This window comes from Lipophrys pholis (assembly GCF_963383615.2).
Source record: "Lipophrys pholis genome assembly, chromosome: 19".
Taxonomy (NCBI): Eukaryota; Metazoa; Chordata; class Actinopteri; order Blenniiformes; family Blenniidae; genus Lipophrys; species Lipophrys pholis.
The window spans coordinates 10628539-10646332 of NC_137647.1; the positions used below are offsets into that span (position 1 = coordinate 10628539).

Here is a 17794-nt window from a genome sequence, read left to right on the forward strand (position 1 = left end):
GAAATTTGGCAGCTAAAAATAAAAACATCTGAAATATTAAATTTCAATAAAAGCAAACATGCAACCACACAAATTTGAAAATGGCAACAACAAAACGAAGTGCATTCTCAGCTACAAGCAGCCTCTGCTCATATAATCCCTCCATTGGACATTAGAGTACTGCTTTTCACTGGATGGATGGATTCAATAATGAGTGGGATGGTAATGCTGTAGTGAACGCTGTCAACTCACAACAACACATATTTCCACCCACAATCCCAAAACATGCATGTCAATTAAAATGCCTTAAACACGCAGGAATAATTGTCTCTCCCTCAGTTTGCCTCAGAAAAATAAGAGTGTGATGGATGGGCTGTTGGGATTTCCCTCCCGTTTTAGCTTGTGTTATTGAACAAGTCCAAATATAACAAGTCCAATCACATCCCAGTGGAAATCAATAAATAGTCGTAGAAATAAAGATGTTTACCTGAAAATGATCGAAACTTTTATGATCTGATGATCAAGATTTCTGCCCGTTTCTCCAGTCAAATGTATTTGTTACAAATCTTCAATTGTAACCAAAAAAGGCTGAAAAATAATCCAAAATTGAAAACCTGTTCCCATTTTTCATGCTGCACCTCAGAAAATTGGAACCACCTACATTAGCTCATTTGTTCAAAAACCAGCTGAATAAGAATGAAGAACAGGTTTGGCTTCTGGGTGTGTTTCTCCTGCAACCCCAATACTGTTCAAACAGGCTGCAAGCCGGCAACTTCAAACCGCTTTCACTTTCTGTCTTTTTAGGACAGAAAAATGCTCATTAAAACTTCCACATGCTGCTCTGTGTTTACTGTAACCTTACGTATAGGTGCGGCATCAGCATACTTCAGTTTGTTTACAGCAGGGAATCTTGTTTTCGGTGTTGAATATGTGGACAGATGGATGGTCACGTTAAAAAACAACAAAAAAAGAAAAAGGAGTGAGGTGTGAGGATGACTAAGAGCCATGCTGCAGTCTCTTACCAGGTGACCCTCAAAACACACACACACACACACACACACACACACACACACACACACACACACACACACACACACACACACACACACACACACACACACACACACACACACACACACACACACACACACACACACACACACACACACACACACACACACACACACACACACACACAGCAGGAGCAGGAAGTAGAAGCGCACGCTTCACAAAACTGGCACATACATCCTCCAACCTTCTGCCTCTCCCCGATTCTCCCTGCCGCCCTGTCTCCCTGCATCTTTGTCCTTGCACAGAAATAGCAAAATGATTATTCTGAGGCCAGGAAGTCCCATGTGTCCATCTTTGACACACACTCACAGCGTTTCATCTATTACGGCGCGCGCCTTAGTTACAGTTCATCTGCACCTTGCTCATCTCTCTTATCTCAGCATGATTCTACTTTTTTATGTAACAGTCTGGCATCTTTACCCACAGTAACCTGACAAAACACCGACAGAGAAATTAAGAATAAGAAGCTGACAGCTGAGAGAAATCTGCAACAATTTTTCATTTATCTATGCAATCATTGATATTCATAATACAAATTGCTGCATTTTTTGGCGTCTCAACTGACAGCATCAGCTGTAAAACATTTAAATGTGGAAAATGCATCCATCAGTGATGGTATTTGGGTTTTTCTGTTTTGCAGGAACGTCATGTACATATGGCCTATCGATCCCCAACCATCTTTCCACGGCCGTACAGCACAGGTTTATGAAACTGCGAGTGAGCATGTGAAATCTAGCAAAGACGTGGCACATAAAAACGAAACTTTTTGAATCTCTGTTCGTGCAACTTGCAGGCGTGACACGCGAGGACCCTCCGGTCCCATATGCACCGTCTTTCAGACTCCGACCCAGCCAGCGAGAAATCCTCCCGAGTGCACATTGTGCTCACCTTATGTGGGTCAAGACTGATATCTCTGACTTAAACCACTCCCGAAATAGCCGTGGGTGTAATCACCACAGAATTCATTAAGTACAGCTGGAGTGGTGCGAGGAGTGGAGGTGAACACTTCTGCTCTGAATTCCCCTGGGGACTGTCTTTCCCTCCACAATAGAAAGCTTGCTGTGTCACACTGCAAACAACCACACACTTCCAATATCGATCCTTTCACTTTTGACTCTCAGACAATAATCATAGAAGGGGATGTTTCAGATGTGCAAAAAAGTGGAGTTGAACGTGGGGATTTGGGCCTTTTGTTAAATGTGCTGAAAGTGTCCTTTATATAAATCATTGGTGCAACATGCATTATTGATGAAGGAAGGTTCAGCGTCTGCCATCCTCCGACCGTTAAAACACTCCCAGCCTCCTCCAGCCAGGGTGCTTTCACTGTGCCGGTCCGTACATGGATTGAATAGTCCAACAACAACACACTGATGCAACTTGTAAACATGGGAACGACTAATCTGTCCACCAATCTCTGATAGCCACTTTATCCAAAGTCGGGTCATGGGAGACTTGAGCCAATAGCAAGGTGGACAGTCACCAATCAGTGGCAGAACCGATACAGAAGAAGACAATCAGGCACACACAGCAACTTTAAAGTCACGGATTACCAGAACCCAATAAGCAACGGTGGGTTGAAGCTGATCAGAGCTAACAGTGGACAAAAAGCAGAGCACATCTTGGACCAGCACTCAATCCATGACAGAGCCAACACAGAGACAGAAACTGATATGTATGCATACGGAGACCATGTGAACTCCTTGGTCCGCCACAGAAACATTCTTCAATAGAGGCGGGTGAGAACATGACTACACTGCTCCACCACCCTGTGTATAAATATATATATATATATCTTCTATACTTGTAAATAAATGGTTAGTGCGAGTCTTGCAGGACTCTAACATCCATTCATCTATCCCACTTATAGATCCGCATTGTCCAGCAGAGGGAAACCATGGTTTGACACTGATACCAGCTGACAATGGCCAAAAGGTCGAATGAACTCTGGACTGGTCATCGAGCAATTGCAGGCTTAAAACAAAAGAATGTCACCACACACACATTCCCGTACAAGGACAACGTGAGGCAACAGAGCCAACCACGACACCACCTTAGGGCTTGTACCTGCACCAATGCTTCAAAACAGAAAAAAACTAATAAACAGCTGAAGCCATACGAGGAGGAGCAAATCATTCTGCAACAGATGCTCAAACAGTATGGTAGAAAGTTATCAGCGTGTTTGAGGCAGCACTCGGAGCCAGTCGCTTATTGGATCTTGTCAGATATCTCTTCTGTCTCTCCTCCTGGTGCCATATTTGGCACCCACCGAGATTAAATCGCAGTGCTGCGACTGCTCCTGCCACTCACTGTTGTTGTTTACAGCACACACAAGAGCATACGTTTTTTTGAGGACAGAATCACACATATTCTTCCACCACAGGATTCCCATTGTGCAACTCTCCTGCAAGACTCCCCCCCCGAGGCCTCTCCCACTGCTGCTCTTTTGCCTTTGTTTGTTAAAAAAGAGACTACGAGTGAACAGCATGTGTCATCTTATTACATGGCATTGTGTCTCAGCAAAAACACACAAGCAGCTCCCTGACAATTAACAACCCACTCTCAGCTGAGTAATGCTGCCGAGCCTCCAAAAAGACCCCTTTTTAATGTCACCAGATGACATTGTGTTATGCAAGCAAAACATTGTGACTTGATCTGCTGAGACAGTCTGTTCACATGAAAATATTGCACTTGTTGGCGGTCACTGCCGCTCTGGGTATGAAATGGTGTACTCCCTGCCTTTTGTGCTCCGGGGCGTGTGTGTGCCATCGCCGACTGTTCTTGGTCTGGGATTTTATTTTTCATTCACATCTTGATGCACGCTGCTGATCGTGTGGTAATAACGCCCAGACGTGCTCACAAATGCAATGTCTCAGCTATTAAGGTATCACTCGTGTGACTGGAAATGAGAGGAGGTGATGCCAAACTCCTGTGTTGCATCTTGATTCGAGACTTACTCTGGAGGAGGAGATGTTTTGTGTCATCACTTTTTAAAAGGGGAGTAATTGTCTGGGGCGAACTAGTTGTCGGATATTTGGCACATCACAGGCAGCGTGAGGGCCAAGCGCGGTTACCATGGGAACCTTGGCACACCACGCTGGCATATCTGGCAAGAGTTTACCGTATCTATTGAAGATTAGGGGGGGGAATAAAAGTGGATTTATTCTGTGAGTTAAAACCATTTTCTGGTCGGTGACACAGGAAGAGGCCGGCGTGGATTTATGCTGGCCAATGATAGTGCATGAACAAAAATCTGGGAAAGGATTATTGTGCCTCTGTGTGTGTGCGTGTGCATTCAGACAGTGATTCCAAAGTAAAGAGGCAGTTACACAAACAAATATAATACCTGCCATTTAATATTATAATCAAAAAGGTGGATATTATAGTACCGATGCAACTAGTGTATTCAACACTCTCTATTCTGTTCTTGACTTTTCAACCAGTAATCAACATTTTAATGGCAAACATAATTAAAAAACAACAGAACAAATGCAACCGAAGTTCAAAAGAATAGTGTCCAAAAAAAAGAAATGATCAGCATTAAATAGGGTATATTGCATATTGATGCCTTGTCTCAATGTCAGCTGGGATCGACTGGCCAATGCAACATTACCTGGATGAAGGATTTGTACTGCAGATGGTTGGATCGGTGTTAGTGGAGGAGTCTGGCTCTACCAACACTAATTGTGTGCCGACACGCTATAAAAGACATGCATCGTTCCTTTTCTCATATAACAGAGCTGCAGTACATTGCCGTTTTGAAAACCCAATATTTGACTACTGCTGTTCTACATCAAAAGTCTGGGAAAGTATTGTCGTACAACACTTCTAATAAATTAACCATAGGACGTGTGTGTAACGGTGCAGTCATTCTGACACTTCTGTCATCCTGTCATCGTGGTTCTTTCTTGCTCCTAATTCTCCCTTCTTCTCCTCCTCCTCCTCATTCTGTCTTTACATTGTAGTTTAAATGAGAGCTCTTCGTCTAATACCAAGACTGTGACAATCTCCTTATGGTGACACACAAGAAAGTCTTGCTCTGTATTTAGTGGTGCGAACTGGCACACAGATCAAAAGACCTTCGGGGCACGAAATACCAAGGTTTGACAATTCAATCCAACAAACCTCAGATTCTGTAACGAGTAATAAGATCCAACATTTTAATTTTTTTTTAACTTTGCAACTTTTTTTTTTTTTTTTAAGTATAAAATATTGAAATACACTAATGGGAAAGGTGCGTGTAAATTCAGCTTTGCAGGGTCACACAGCGGTGTAGTGGTCAGTATTCTGGCCTCAGAACAACCATGTGTGCTTTAGGTCTGGGCTGAACTCTGTGTGCAGTTTGCATGATCTTCCTGTGCGTGGATGAGTTTTACTACTTCAGGTTCATCCCACAATACAAAAACATGAATTTTAGGTTAATTCTCAACTCTTTGACAATAGGTGTAAATGTGGCTCCCATCCACAGTTACTCTGAGTTGCATAAAGCAGTTTGGAAGACAGATGGATGGATTTAACTTTACAGACAATATAAGCTATATTTCATCTCTCTATATATATAAAAAATAAACTTCAGCAGTAACGAGAACCAAGTATTTACAACTGAAACTAACACAGCACAGGCCTTTATATGAAAGGCTCCACTATGTCATTGCTTTAATCAGTTGAATATACAGTACTCAAGACTGAACGAGACCAGGGGAGCTGTAATCACCGAGCGCGAACGCAATCTGATAACATGAAAGACATCGACACTGCCCAGAAGAGCTGTTACCATGATAACAAAATTGAAATGGGCCACTTTGTTGCCATAGTAGTCATGTGAGGAGCGACGGGAAAGGGAATAGTAACAGACTCGGAGAAAGTGAAGAAGGGAGGGGGGCCAAATCAAAGACCAAACACTCGCCATAGTAAAAACCTTTTCCGCGTGAATCAGAGACCAGGTTGCCAGTGATTATCCTGGCCAGCTAAGCTTCCACCCTTGGTGTAATTTGTACCACAGAGCTGGGAGAAGATTTAAAATCGCTGGTGTGTTGAAGAATGTGCGAGTGTTTTCTCCTCATTGAGGATTTTAATTAGTCCCTAGCAGATTTCTTTTTTTCGTCCTGTGCAAAGCTTGATCACTTTGAAGATGGCGTTTGAAATATGTTTTGAGATGAAACTGAAAGGAGAGCGGCAAGATTTTTAAGTCAGTCAAAAAAATCGGTAGTTGGATCAGACATTTAAAGTGAAATCTCTGCAGAGCACTGCATATCATTTGTAAAAAACATTAAAGTTTCTTTTTTTTTCTTTTAATTTTGGTGGATTTCCAGGAGGTTTATATGTCGCTGGCTGTAACAAGTTTAGCTTCATTTTCGTCCCCCTCTTTGCTTCTTTCTAATGATCCAGGAAATGTGAAGCTTATATATCTTGATACTTGCAAACAATAAAATAAGCTTTGACATTATTAGATTCCCTTACTTTTACTATTTTCTACATAAGTGGTGGGGGAAAAAAATAAAAAAATAAATGCACAGCCGGAAGAACAAGCGAGTCAACTGTGCAGAAAATTAACTTGTGAAAAATAAAAAAAACAAATAAATAGAAATCAGAGTAACAAGCCTTAGATCAGTTTTCGACAATAACCAAAGCAAGATTTAATGGATTAACATATCCAGGCCATCTTCACACGCAGCGCAGAGTGGGGGAAGGAGGACCCTTCTGATCTCAAACAGCATCAGCGCTGCGTCGAAGCTTGCGTAACTTGTTTATTATTTGGGGCTTCCCATCAGGAGTTGCTCAGCTCCTGCTCTCGTGTTCCAACGCCCCCCCTCATTCCTGCTCAGTGATTGGTTAATGAGGCCCGTTGCTTCAATCTGAGCACAGAGAGCGATTGGCTGTGCACCTACGCCGCCGCCAGGGCTCAGTGACGGTCCCGTCTCATCAGCCCCCGTCGTGCTCACTGGCACGCGCATGATCGCCCACAGGGGCAGCAAACGTCTCGCAGGGTGGAGGAGCGATCCACACCCAACAGCCTCACGATATAGAATTGAATCATTATGAGAAGTAAATAGTCACGAGCTTGGATATCAGAGTGGGCACGTTGGCAGCAGTTGGTCGGCAAATGTAAATTTCAAATGGTAGGAAAAAGTCAGCTGGCGTTGGGTTTTGGAGATGTCAGCATGGAAGCAGAGAGCTACACACGACACTGAGCGATTTAGCACAGTGAGCAAACTATCCTATAAGCAAAAAGTGGTTGTCGCCATTTGTTACTTAAATAATGACATTGCGTTTTCTTTTAACTTGGAATTTCTCATTTGGAATGAGATCACTTCCTTGTAAAAAAATAAATAAAAATGTTTGATTTGATCACAGCATTGCAAAGGGTGAGTGTGACTGAGTTATATGAATAGTACAAAAGCTTTTAAGTTTCAATAAAAAAGTATGAAGTCAAAGTCTTTGGATTTCATACTTGTAATTCTGATCTCGAGGGAGAAAATCTTTGATAACTTCTGCTGCTTAAATCCAAAAAAAACACTTACAACTTTCTACTGTCGCAGTGTGTGCAACTCCTCTTTTTTTCATTTTCAATATTTGACTTCACCCCTAGAAACTTTGCATTATCTGCTTGCTTTTGGACACTTTTTGCTTTTAATTTCCTTATCATTTTTTCGGGAGATTAAAGGAGTAGAGAATGAGAGTGTTCTCCACCTCTGGAGAGCTACAGCAATTTTAAAAATTAAGAGTATAACAGCATACCCTCACCTAGTAAAGTAGGAGTAAATAAGTCTTGTCTAAATAGTTAACTAATTTCCCATTTGCACCACATTTCTTGAGTATTCCCAGGCATGATCATGTGACGCATCATTTTGCTTTATCTTTATCAAAACTCTGCAGCAAGAAACTTCAAGGTCTAAAAGATCTTTTCCTCGTCTCCATGTCTCATCCTTCCATGGAGTCGTGATCATTCAGTCTTACACTTCCAGCCTTATCTTTTGCCTCCACCTTGGCCTCTTTGCATCCTCTTTTCATTGCCATCTTCCCCGTCTTGTTCTACTTCCAACTCGCCTGTCCCTCCATCCCTCGCCTTTCTTGTGTCCAGACGCAGCCTTCTCCTCCCAGCGATGGCTTCTCGACTCTCCAGATGGCGCAGTCATTTCCACAGACGCTCAACTTCAAAGGCTGGGGAGGACTGGGAGGCCAAAGGGTGTGGGAGGGTGGAGAGTGGAGGTGGGGGGTATCCAGCATGGTGGCAAATCCGATGAGGAAACACACCCACTCACATCACTGGGTTCAGTGAGGTGATCTGATGGTGGTGACGTTAACGGAGCGCTGTTTCAACACGTGTTGTGTGCAAAGGAGGAGCTGAATTTGACCCGGTGCAAATGCTTTTGCCACATATTGCTGTTTGAGTGTCACTAAATTCTTAACTTAAAGGCTGAAGTGAAGCTGAACTTAATTGTCTGTCATACTGAGCTATAAGTATTTATTTAGCCTCTGGTTTTCTTCAATATTAACAAAAAGACTGTATTGCCAAATAATAGTGCGGTTAAAGGTTTGGCAAAAATTCGTGTCTTTCATGCAGGACTCCCTCTCTCACCATTTGGTGTACAGATTATATATGACCTCAATTAACCTGAAGCACAACGAGAGCCGCTCTTTGTCTGCCGAGACAAAGCGTGTTTCCCATGCATTAGTAATGGGCTTGTTTAGTCAGCATTAGCAGGGGACAAACTCCTGAGCACAGGACAATTTTAAACAGCGAGTAAGACAAACAAGAAATCACACACGTTTTACAGACATGTCAACCATCCCAGGGCACGTGTGTACGCCCATGTCACTTATAGCAACTATTCCTACTATACCAATCCATATTTCTTTGCCGTTGTTGAATAATATCAACGGTTCAACAACTTCATGTTTAAAAACCTTACAACATATACATTGCGTAAACATTTCGTCTATTTCTGTCTTGACAAATCAAAATCAAGAGTGACGTTGACAGAGTTAAAAAAAAAAAAAAAAAAAAAAACTGTGAGGGATGGTGACGTCTACACTGACTGTATATCGTATGAGTGTGTAACATGTAACTCAGCACGTCCACATGACAGGATGTAACACCGCGACTGTTTCGCCACAGCCGACCACGTCAGAGACGGTTAAGAGAAGCCAACACTTCCAGTAAGCGACGCAGCAAATGACACTGTGAAATTTATAGGACAAACTAGTGCCAAGCAAACAAGTGTTTGAATTCTTTGTGATGTACATTTTTTTTTTTTTGCTAAATACACCATGCAACACAAACCAAGTACAACACATCACTTTTTCTTGGTTACATTTACTGATAAAAAAAGGTGGAGCAGTCACAACACTGAAAAGGACCTTCACCCACACAAATCCATCTGGTAATAAGGATGTTTCCTCTGCCATAACCCTGCTTTGACGGCACTCCGCTACCCACCGTTGTACAGGAAGGTAATCACAGGAGAATAGAATCACCCCTGCTATCTTGCGTCTTAACACATCGCAGGGAAACCCGACGCAGCCCGTAATCTGCCCACGTCTGAGAAACCATAACGCGTTATCAGCCAAGCTGCGAAACGGATGAAGATGAAAGATCACAGGAACTCTGCTTTCTCTCACCTTTTTCACAGCTCTCAGAAAAGCAAATATTTTGGCCATGAACAGTGATTCACACACGGACACCTTAAAGCGGCACAGATCCAACACCAGACCCACAGACTGTGTCGCAACAGCAGTATAGTGAGCATTCATACCTCAGACAGGCCGTTTTAGTTGTGGCTCAGTATTTCACTGTGTGCTTCACAACATTTCGCTTATATTCTTTGTGATAAGAGTATAGAATTGGATTTAAAACTACAATTCCAAGTTACCCATCAACATTGCAAAAGTCAATAGTATTTCCTTCTATGAGTTTTTGACGGAGGAAAGTACATCAAGCATAATTCTACGAGATGGTTCCCATCATCTCCAATGCACGATCCACGAGAACATGATCGCGCCACATCAAAGACCAGGTATCCGTCAGCGTGCTTCCAGGATCCATTTGTGCTTATATGACAAGCAGTGCTGCAGGTTGACAGCTTCATCTCACTGCGGATATAAATTCATAGAGGATCTAAGAAATTAGAGAAACAATCTGTGGTGTGCGGTATAATCAGTATGTGCAGGCACAGCATGCTGTGAGCAGGAGCACACCGGAGTCATGTCATGTTCTCATCTCCAAAAAATAGGAACTGTGACTTTTACGATCCGGTCAGAGCTTCTGTTAACGAACACAAAAACAAAAGGACGTGGGATCAACAGCAGTCGTGGTTCGGGCAGATGGATAACTGAAGTCATAAGCCTCCTCACTGCACTATTATTCAATCACATGACCCTGCAGAATTACATTTTCTAGTAGGAGAAGGTGTCAATGTCATATTTATGTGACCTCTGTGACTACCATTTACCTTTCCTCTTTCTGAGTTCGTCTTCCTCTCCACTCACTATTTCCTTTGCAACAGGATTAAATACATTGGCCACATGGACTTTATTACATGATGCATCCTGATTAGAGATAGAGTGATAGATATTTTATTCATCCCCATGGGGAATTCACTTGCAGCAAGGCAAGAGAAACGTATCTATATTACGGCACCATTAAGACACACGGCAATTCCCAGTCCTTTACAAATAATTATAAAAATACATCAAAACAAAGTGATTAAGATTCTTAAGATTCTACAAGGGTATTAAAAGAGCATAAAAACGAGATTAAATAAAGCTTTATTAAGATAAAGGTAATGAAATAGTTCAAATCTATTGTTTATTCGAAAGCTTGTTGGTGCTTTAAGGCCTGATTTAAAAGAAGCGAGTGTGTCAGCAGGTGTTCAGGAAGTTTCTTCTACACGTGAGGCGCAGGGGAACTTAAAGCTGCTTCACCTCGTTCCTTCGGACTCTGGGAACACGAGCCTCCTGAGGACCTCAGGGGTCTGGACATTTCATATTCTACAAATAAATGAGGTATTTGGCTCTCTGAAAGAGCTGCAAACTGTTTAACAGATTATATTACTGAGAGCTGCAGACACACTAACAACAATAACCCAAAAATAAATGCATGAACAAGCTTCCTCTTTTGCAAACAAATCCTTTAATTCTTGGAATATTTTTCAGACGGTAGTAAGATGATTTTGCTATTGGTTAATATGCTTGTTAAATTTCAGATTCAGACTCCACAATTACACCCAGATTTCTGCCTTGAAAACAGCGAGTCAGTGGGTGGTGTCATCTCGCCACTGCACCTGATAACAACTTGACCACTAATTGCTTTGGGAGCAGCTGCTGATGGAGGTCTGAGTTAGGAAACAGGAATTGCTCATATAAGTCACATTGTTGAGTGTGTAAGACAGGATGGAGTTTACTTTAAATCCCAGATATAATCTGCCTGGATTAAGTTACAACATCTGAGGAGGGCAAGGTGCTGCTTCTCGGGAATCGGCCATGTCTTGTGGACTCCTTTTGTGGTACGTCTCGTATATTTGAATTGTTTTTAAGTACATCTTGATAGAAAAGCTAAAGCAGATGTTTTTCTCGCCTTTTTTAAAAGGGTTCCCTGGCTTTGCTTAATTTCTTTGCTCTTTGGTACCAGTGATGGTTCACCTGTGATAACAGGTAATGATTTTATTAAATTTTTTATTTTTTGGAACTACATTGGGCTTTATGTCCATATTTGATTAATCCTTGTTGTCATATTGACAGGGTATGGCTATCCAGTGATGGATAATTCGAATGAACTACTGGACGCATTTGAAAATGAAGCTTTCATCCCTTCAATTTTCGATCATATAAAATGGCACGCTTTGACGACCCAGCCAGCTGGCCACGTGTATGAAAATTACAGTAAACATACGGTTTTCCCTCTGCTGGATTTATCTCAACGAAACCATCCCAGCAGGCCGAGCACTCGTAAAGGACAGAAACCTGGAAACGGCGCATCAAGATCGTGGGAAGCACAGAAGCTTGACAAACGAGTGACGTCTCCTTTCGGCCTGAAGTCAAAGTTTGACATGCCATCAAAGCCTGAGCGGAGAAACCGTCTCCAAACACCTTCGCCTGATGTGATTAATGAGAGCGGAATGCTAATCTCCCCACGTTCTTTCAGTAATACTCATTCAGCAAGTCAAATCGCGAATCCACTGCCTGCCACTTCCTCTCCTTCTCACGGGACGTCCGCTTTTTGGATTTGGCATCCTAAAACGTTTGGCAGTGGATATGGGATGGCCAATTCAGGCTATGGATCCCAATACCAGAACAAAAACGGCAGTTCTGGTGCAGATGAAAACGAGTTAAACGGTTCACGTCTCGTCTTTAAGGAAATCTTGAAATATCACTCTGAGAGCAGTGAACCTTCCCAAACGTATGACGGCGTAAATGGCTTCAGCCAGGCTAATCGCAGGCAAAGACCTTCAACTGCTTATCACTCTCCAAGCAAACTCTCCTTTAGAAAATACAGGAAAGCCTGGAATGTCAATCCATTTTGGAGAGAATTTCCATCCATTTCCAGCCTCTATCGTCTCCTGAACCTCAATTTCAGCGAAATGGAGAAACATCTACAAAACCCGTACTTTGGCATCAAAAACTTCAAGTTTACCAAAAGGGCCAGCCAGCCACTCCCACCCCAAAGACGATCAGCAAACTATGGGCTCAGGCCGATTAATATTGCTCAATCAAGTAACTACTACCAAAGAGGCAGATATCATCAGGAAAATACCATCTACTCACAACATTCTCGCTGAGGTGCCCGAGACCTGAAGAGATGGGAAAGGTTTCACAGAGCCTGCACAAGAACGAGCAGCAGTGCTGGAGGTGTAAGGTATGTTTTTATACTTTAATAATTCATTTTGGATAAGAGTTCATGTCTAATGACTGTTCTGAAATTTGAAGCATTACATTTCTGCTTTTTGATTACAGGCTGGTGTTTCCTCCAGAAGAAAATAAAACTTTTCAAACTGATGCTGCTGTGCAAGCTCTTGTTTTTTGTTTTTTTTAAATTGTGATTTACAGTCTATGCTTCACCATGTGCAGCAAGTCTATCACTTAACTGTGCATTGCATGTATTGAACACGACCTAGTGTCAAATGGCTCAACTTTGACAGCAAATTATTACCCAAACCCCACATAAAGGTGTTTTGTTTTTTTTACCTTGGCATTGAAATCCTTGTTTCCCAAATCCCCTGCAACAAAACAGAAGTATTATCAAAAAACACAATTTACACTAAGCGGAGCAATCATTAAGTGATTGATTTTGAAACTCAAATTAGGGACTTTTAAAAAAATAATAAAATTAATGGTCTGAGCGCATTGATGCGCATGTTTAAAAACATTATATAAAATGCACAATTAAGCGTAAATGTCTAAAATATTTTTAGAATCACTAGTCACAAACTAGCTCACATGCATTGCAAAAAGCAATCCATGCAAATCCTCCTGCTGAACTTAAGAGAAAAGGTTTCGGTAGTTCTAATCAGAAAGGTCAGTGCAACTTACCATATGAAGTCTGTACAGTGGCTGCAGAACGTCGGTTGCTTGAAAAACCTGGCAGTAAATTTGTGGTTTTTCACTTCATGCACGTTTTTCTGCCGCAAAGCACCTTTACGGGCGAATCTGTTCCCAACCCCAGCCGAGTCATTATAATGTAAAAGATGATGATCAGCCATAATGGGGGGGTGGGGGTAAAAACAAAAAAAAGTACAGATCCCCAACTTTTATTGTCCCAGTGACTTTGTGATGGCTTGTTGTTTGTCTTTGTAGCAGTGATGAGGACTCCTCTGGATGGACCGCACGCCTCCTTCTGCTCCGTCCACAGCTGAGCGCGACTTTTTCGTTCAAAGTGACGTCTGTGGATGGTGCCTTCATGGACCGTGGGAATATTCCGCTTCACATTCAGCGGACATCGCATCATCTGAAAGTGCAACATGCACTCAGTCTCCAGGACTCTCCGGTTTGCATAAAAAGAAACTCCCCAAATATGTAATTGTCCTTTATTACACGTCCAATGGGCAATCATCTCTTTAGTTTTGACAGTTTATCTCCTTGTGCACTAAAATGTGATGTCAACCTGTTTATATGTTATCAGACCTACATTTTTTTTGTTTGTTTTCAACTACATGTCACAATAATAAGGCAGAAAACCTGACCAAATAACCCACAACTACTACAAGTATCAAAACAAACGAGGCGCACTTGAAGCTCACATGCGCCTCCATCGACGACCATAAAGTCCCCCAATAGTGGCATTGGCGCGCCATCGTGTGGTCGAGTTATTACACTGCAGGCATCTGTGATGATTCTGCTGCGGATCAACCTTTTAATTTTAACTGAGTGGCCCATTCTTAGTTTAAACACGACGAAAAAACACCAAGTGGCCCCCACAACCGAAGATGATTAGACAAAACTGTATTCAGACAAAAAATAAAGGACATACATTAAAACAAATCAATTATAAAAGGTATAAAATGACAAAGAAAAACTGTATTAAGATAAAGCTAATGAAATAAGAAAAATCTATTGTTTAATGGAAAGCCTGGGCAAATGATAGTGTGCCAGCAGTCCTCCGATGTTTAGGAAGTTTGTTCCACTGGAGGAAAGCACTGAGCAAACCTCCTCCTGTGACCTCAGAGGTCCGGGTGTTTCATATTCTACAAGTAAATCTGTAACTATCCACACCTTTATAGACAATAAGTGAGATTTCGAAGCGGATCCTTTGACACACGGGCAGCAAGTGCAGAGATTTGAGGTCAGGTGAAATGTGCTCCACCCTGTTTGTGTTTGTCAGGACTCTGGATGAGCTGCAGCAGTCTGACAGATTTGTTTAGTATTTTATATTACTGATGTAAACACTCAATTACAATTCGGGTTTGAGTCCACATAACGAACAGAGTTCCGGCCTGATTTGTTTTCTGAGTAGTCGTTTTGATGTTTCGAAAAATGAGTCCCTCTTTTTTCATTTGGTGTAAAGACTATTAACCTGAAGCCCATTGTTCCCTCCTGGGACAAAGTATGTTTTCCATGCATTTCTAACATGCTTGTTTAATCAGCATTAACACTGGACACACACCTGGACTCTTTAAAAGGGAAAAAAGGAAAAAAAACAAGAAATAACACGTTTTACAGACCCATATGTTTATCCTACCATCATTTCGAGCAAACATGCTGCTTTGATTGATTTAATGAAAAGTTCGGAAGAACTAAAGACATTTCAACAGGTTAAAAACAACGTGGTGATTAATTTGGTTTTAAATCTCGCAACATTCCACAATGTGCGTTGTAATCGTGGGAGTCGTCTTCGCTCACTTGGAGGGCGGAGAAATCAAGGGCAGTTACCATGGCAACGACATGACGCTGCGTCGCTCCGGAAACCGGAAGTGGCGTAGAGCGGAGGACGCTAAAGTTTTGAACCACTTTGAGCGGCGAAGTCACTGCTTCATGTAAGTCGCTGATCGCTGATTTACAGCCTCTTAACAGGTTATGGTTTATGTTAAGAAGTGGCTGATTAGCAGAAGGTCCGGAGCGACAACATGGTGTCTCCATCGCTCGGCTCGAGCGGCTCGTTTTAGCGCTGCTAGCCCGCAAGCATGTCGGCTAATGCAGCGGCGGAATACTTCCATTAATGCAAATTCTTGATTTATCGCGTATTTTGGATCACTTTGCATCATGCACGATGCATGGACACGTGTTTCATTGTCATTGCATGCTACACATGAAACGAAACGTGCACATAAAAGAAGTTTACCAATGCTGAGAGCATCTGCACCGTTTATGTCTACTTTTACTTTTATTCATTTGAGTATGTCGCCCATTTCTGCCCTTTATACTCAGAATTTACTTAAATACGGCTACTTATCTGCAAAGCTGTATGTTTTAAGCCCAATGTACATCTCTGATCCTCTGTTGTGTTCAGATCAAAGCTGCTTTCTGTCCTCAGTCGCGTGATATTGAGGTGATAACACATTTATACATTACATATATGCTATGTAAAAGAAGAGTGGGAAAAGGAAAGATGCTTTAATATTTCAGTGGAGGGATGGGAGAGAATATGGAAAATATAATGTTCAATGTACAATGTGAAGAGAATTCTGTTGGAAAAAGGTCATTTGATGTTTGGAACAAGTTTTTAAGCAATTAATTCTATGCCTTGTCTTGAATGTTTGTACCACATTTATTCACCTTTTTTTCCTCTAAATTTGTATTGTTATTCTGCATGGTTTGTAAATGTATTTGTTGCTGTACTGCGCTATGTGAATAATAATGATAATTACTTTCCTTGCTTTCAGGTAACCATGAGCAGAGACGAGGCTTCGTGTGAGAGGCTGGACTCTGAGTTTGATTATTTACTACTGGACATGAAACCATATGTCCTCAAACACCCGAACAAGACAGGTGGGATTGCAACTCATCTGCATTCTGTGAATATGCTAATGTGCAAGCTATTCAAATATTATAATGCTGTTTTGCTTGAAATTACAACTGATCTAATTCCTTGCACTATCACCATTTGCCCTGATGTCATCTATTGATGCGCATGCTGCTAGAATCCATCTTCCGAACGAGATCATACTTCCAAACTTCTCATCGTCCGTTCAATTTTTTAATACGTCCTGAACTGGCTTCACTTGTAAAGTGTACTTTTCAAGTTTTATGACTGCCGCTTTAATGTTTAAACGACATTCTGATTTATTCAGTTCACTTCACACACTCTTATCGGTGTCGATGCTTTTTTTAATCTATGATTTTAATTCGTTGTTTTCTTTTGCGCTTTAATTTACTTGTAACCCATTTTCCTTTACGCGTTGGAGAAACAGCTTCTTATTTTCTTCTCCTCATGTTCTCAGAGCGCCAACAGTGTGCCGTATGGATAAAGAAGCTGTGTGACCCGGCTGCTTGTGGTTCAAGCCCGATGGGTCGGAAGAATCGCAACTTGTACGCGCGTTTGCTCCTGCACATGCTCAAAAGAGGAGTTCTGGACAGGCCTTTTACCAACAAACCAGAGCCCGGAAGCCTTCAGACACTCCCTACCTACATGGTAAGAATAAATGCTTTAGGAAATCCTAAAAGTTACTTTAACACTGTTTTTATGTGTGTTACAAATATTCTCATTTTTAACAAAACGCATAAACCACCAACCTAATCCATGTCTCCTTAAATTTGGATTGATTTTCGTAGTCGATCTACTTTGATGAGCCGCTGAACGTTCGCCCTTTGGAGCACAGGAGTAGAGATCTGCCCGACTGGGTGTCGGGAGAGCTGGGGAGCTCCACTGACGACAGTTTGGCTGTGGAGCTGCTCAAGGACCGGCTCAGTTCTACACCTGTTGCAGCTCGTCACAGGTAATTCATCAGTCGCTCTTTTGTGACCAATAATGTCATAACTGCAAGTAATGCAATCATTTTTGGCCATTTTGCATATATTTTTTTACAAACATATACCTATACTTTTATAAACATACATATACTATACATATTTTTGATGAGAAAACTGCACAAAACCTGCAAAAAAATGCTTTTATTTTCAAGAAATGCTGCCCTTTTTATGAATGGTTACAATATTAGCTGCATTTTCAAATTGTGTATTTTTAAATGCTAGTCCCTTGTGCAATAATTTACTCAATTATTGCTTAAATGCTATTATGTTAATGGATCAGACATCCTATTACACGATTAGCAATTTATCGCATTATCGGCTTTATTACAATTAGAATGGTCAAACC

General features: G+C 41.6%; 2 protein-coding genes across 6 annotated transcripts in view; one reads left to right on the forward strand and one right to left on the reverse strand.

The window, feature by feature from the left end:
* The window catches only part of prkcab (protein kinase C, alpha, b), a 99996-nt gene extending 86081 nt beyond the window's left edge, over positions 1-13915 (reverse strand). For both annotated transcript variants that reach the window (XM_080488159.1, XM_080488158.1), the window contains exons 1-2: positions 13576-13915; positions 13231-13262 (exon numbers count right to left, since the gene is read on the reverse strand). In XM_080488159.1, the coding sequence (XP_080344285.1) occupies positions 13231-13262; positions 13576-13745 (202 nt within the window). In that variant the 5' untranslated portion in view covers positions 13746-13915. The remainder of the gene's footprint in view (positions 1-13230; positions 13263-13575) is intronic.
* Positions 13916-15433: 1518 nt separating this feature from the next.
* cep112 (centrosomal protein 112) overlaps positions 15434-17794 on the forward strand; it is a gene marked incomplete at its 3' end in the record, with an annotated part of 95644 nt that continues 93283 nt past the window's right edge. For 3 of the 4 annotated variants that reach the window (XM_080488153.1, XM_080488155.1, XM_080488154.1), the window contains exons 1-4: positions 15442-15515; positions 16362-16467; positions 16920-17110; positions 17251-17414. In XM_080488153.1, the coding sequence (XP_080344279.1) occupies positions 16368-16467; positions 16920-17110; positions 17251-17414 (455 nt within the window). In that variant the 5' untranslated portion in view covers positions 15442-15515; positions 16362-16367. Of the gene's footprint in view, positions 15516-16361; positions 16468-16919; positions 17111-17250; positions 17415-17794 lie in introns of all 4 variants that reach the window. The other variant, XM_080488156.1, reaches the window with a different exon arrangement.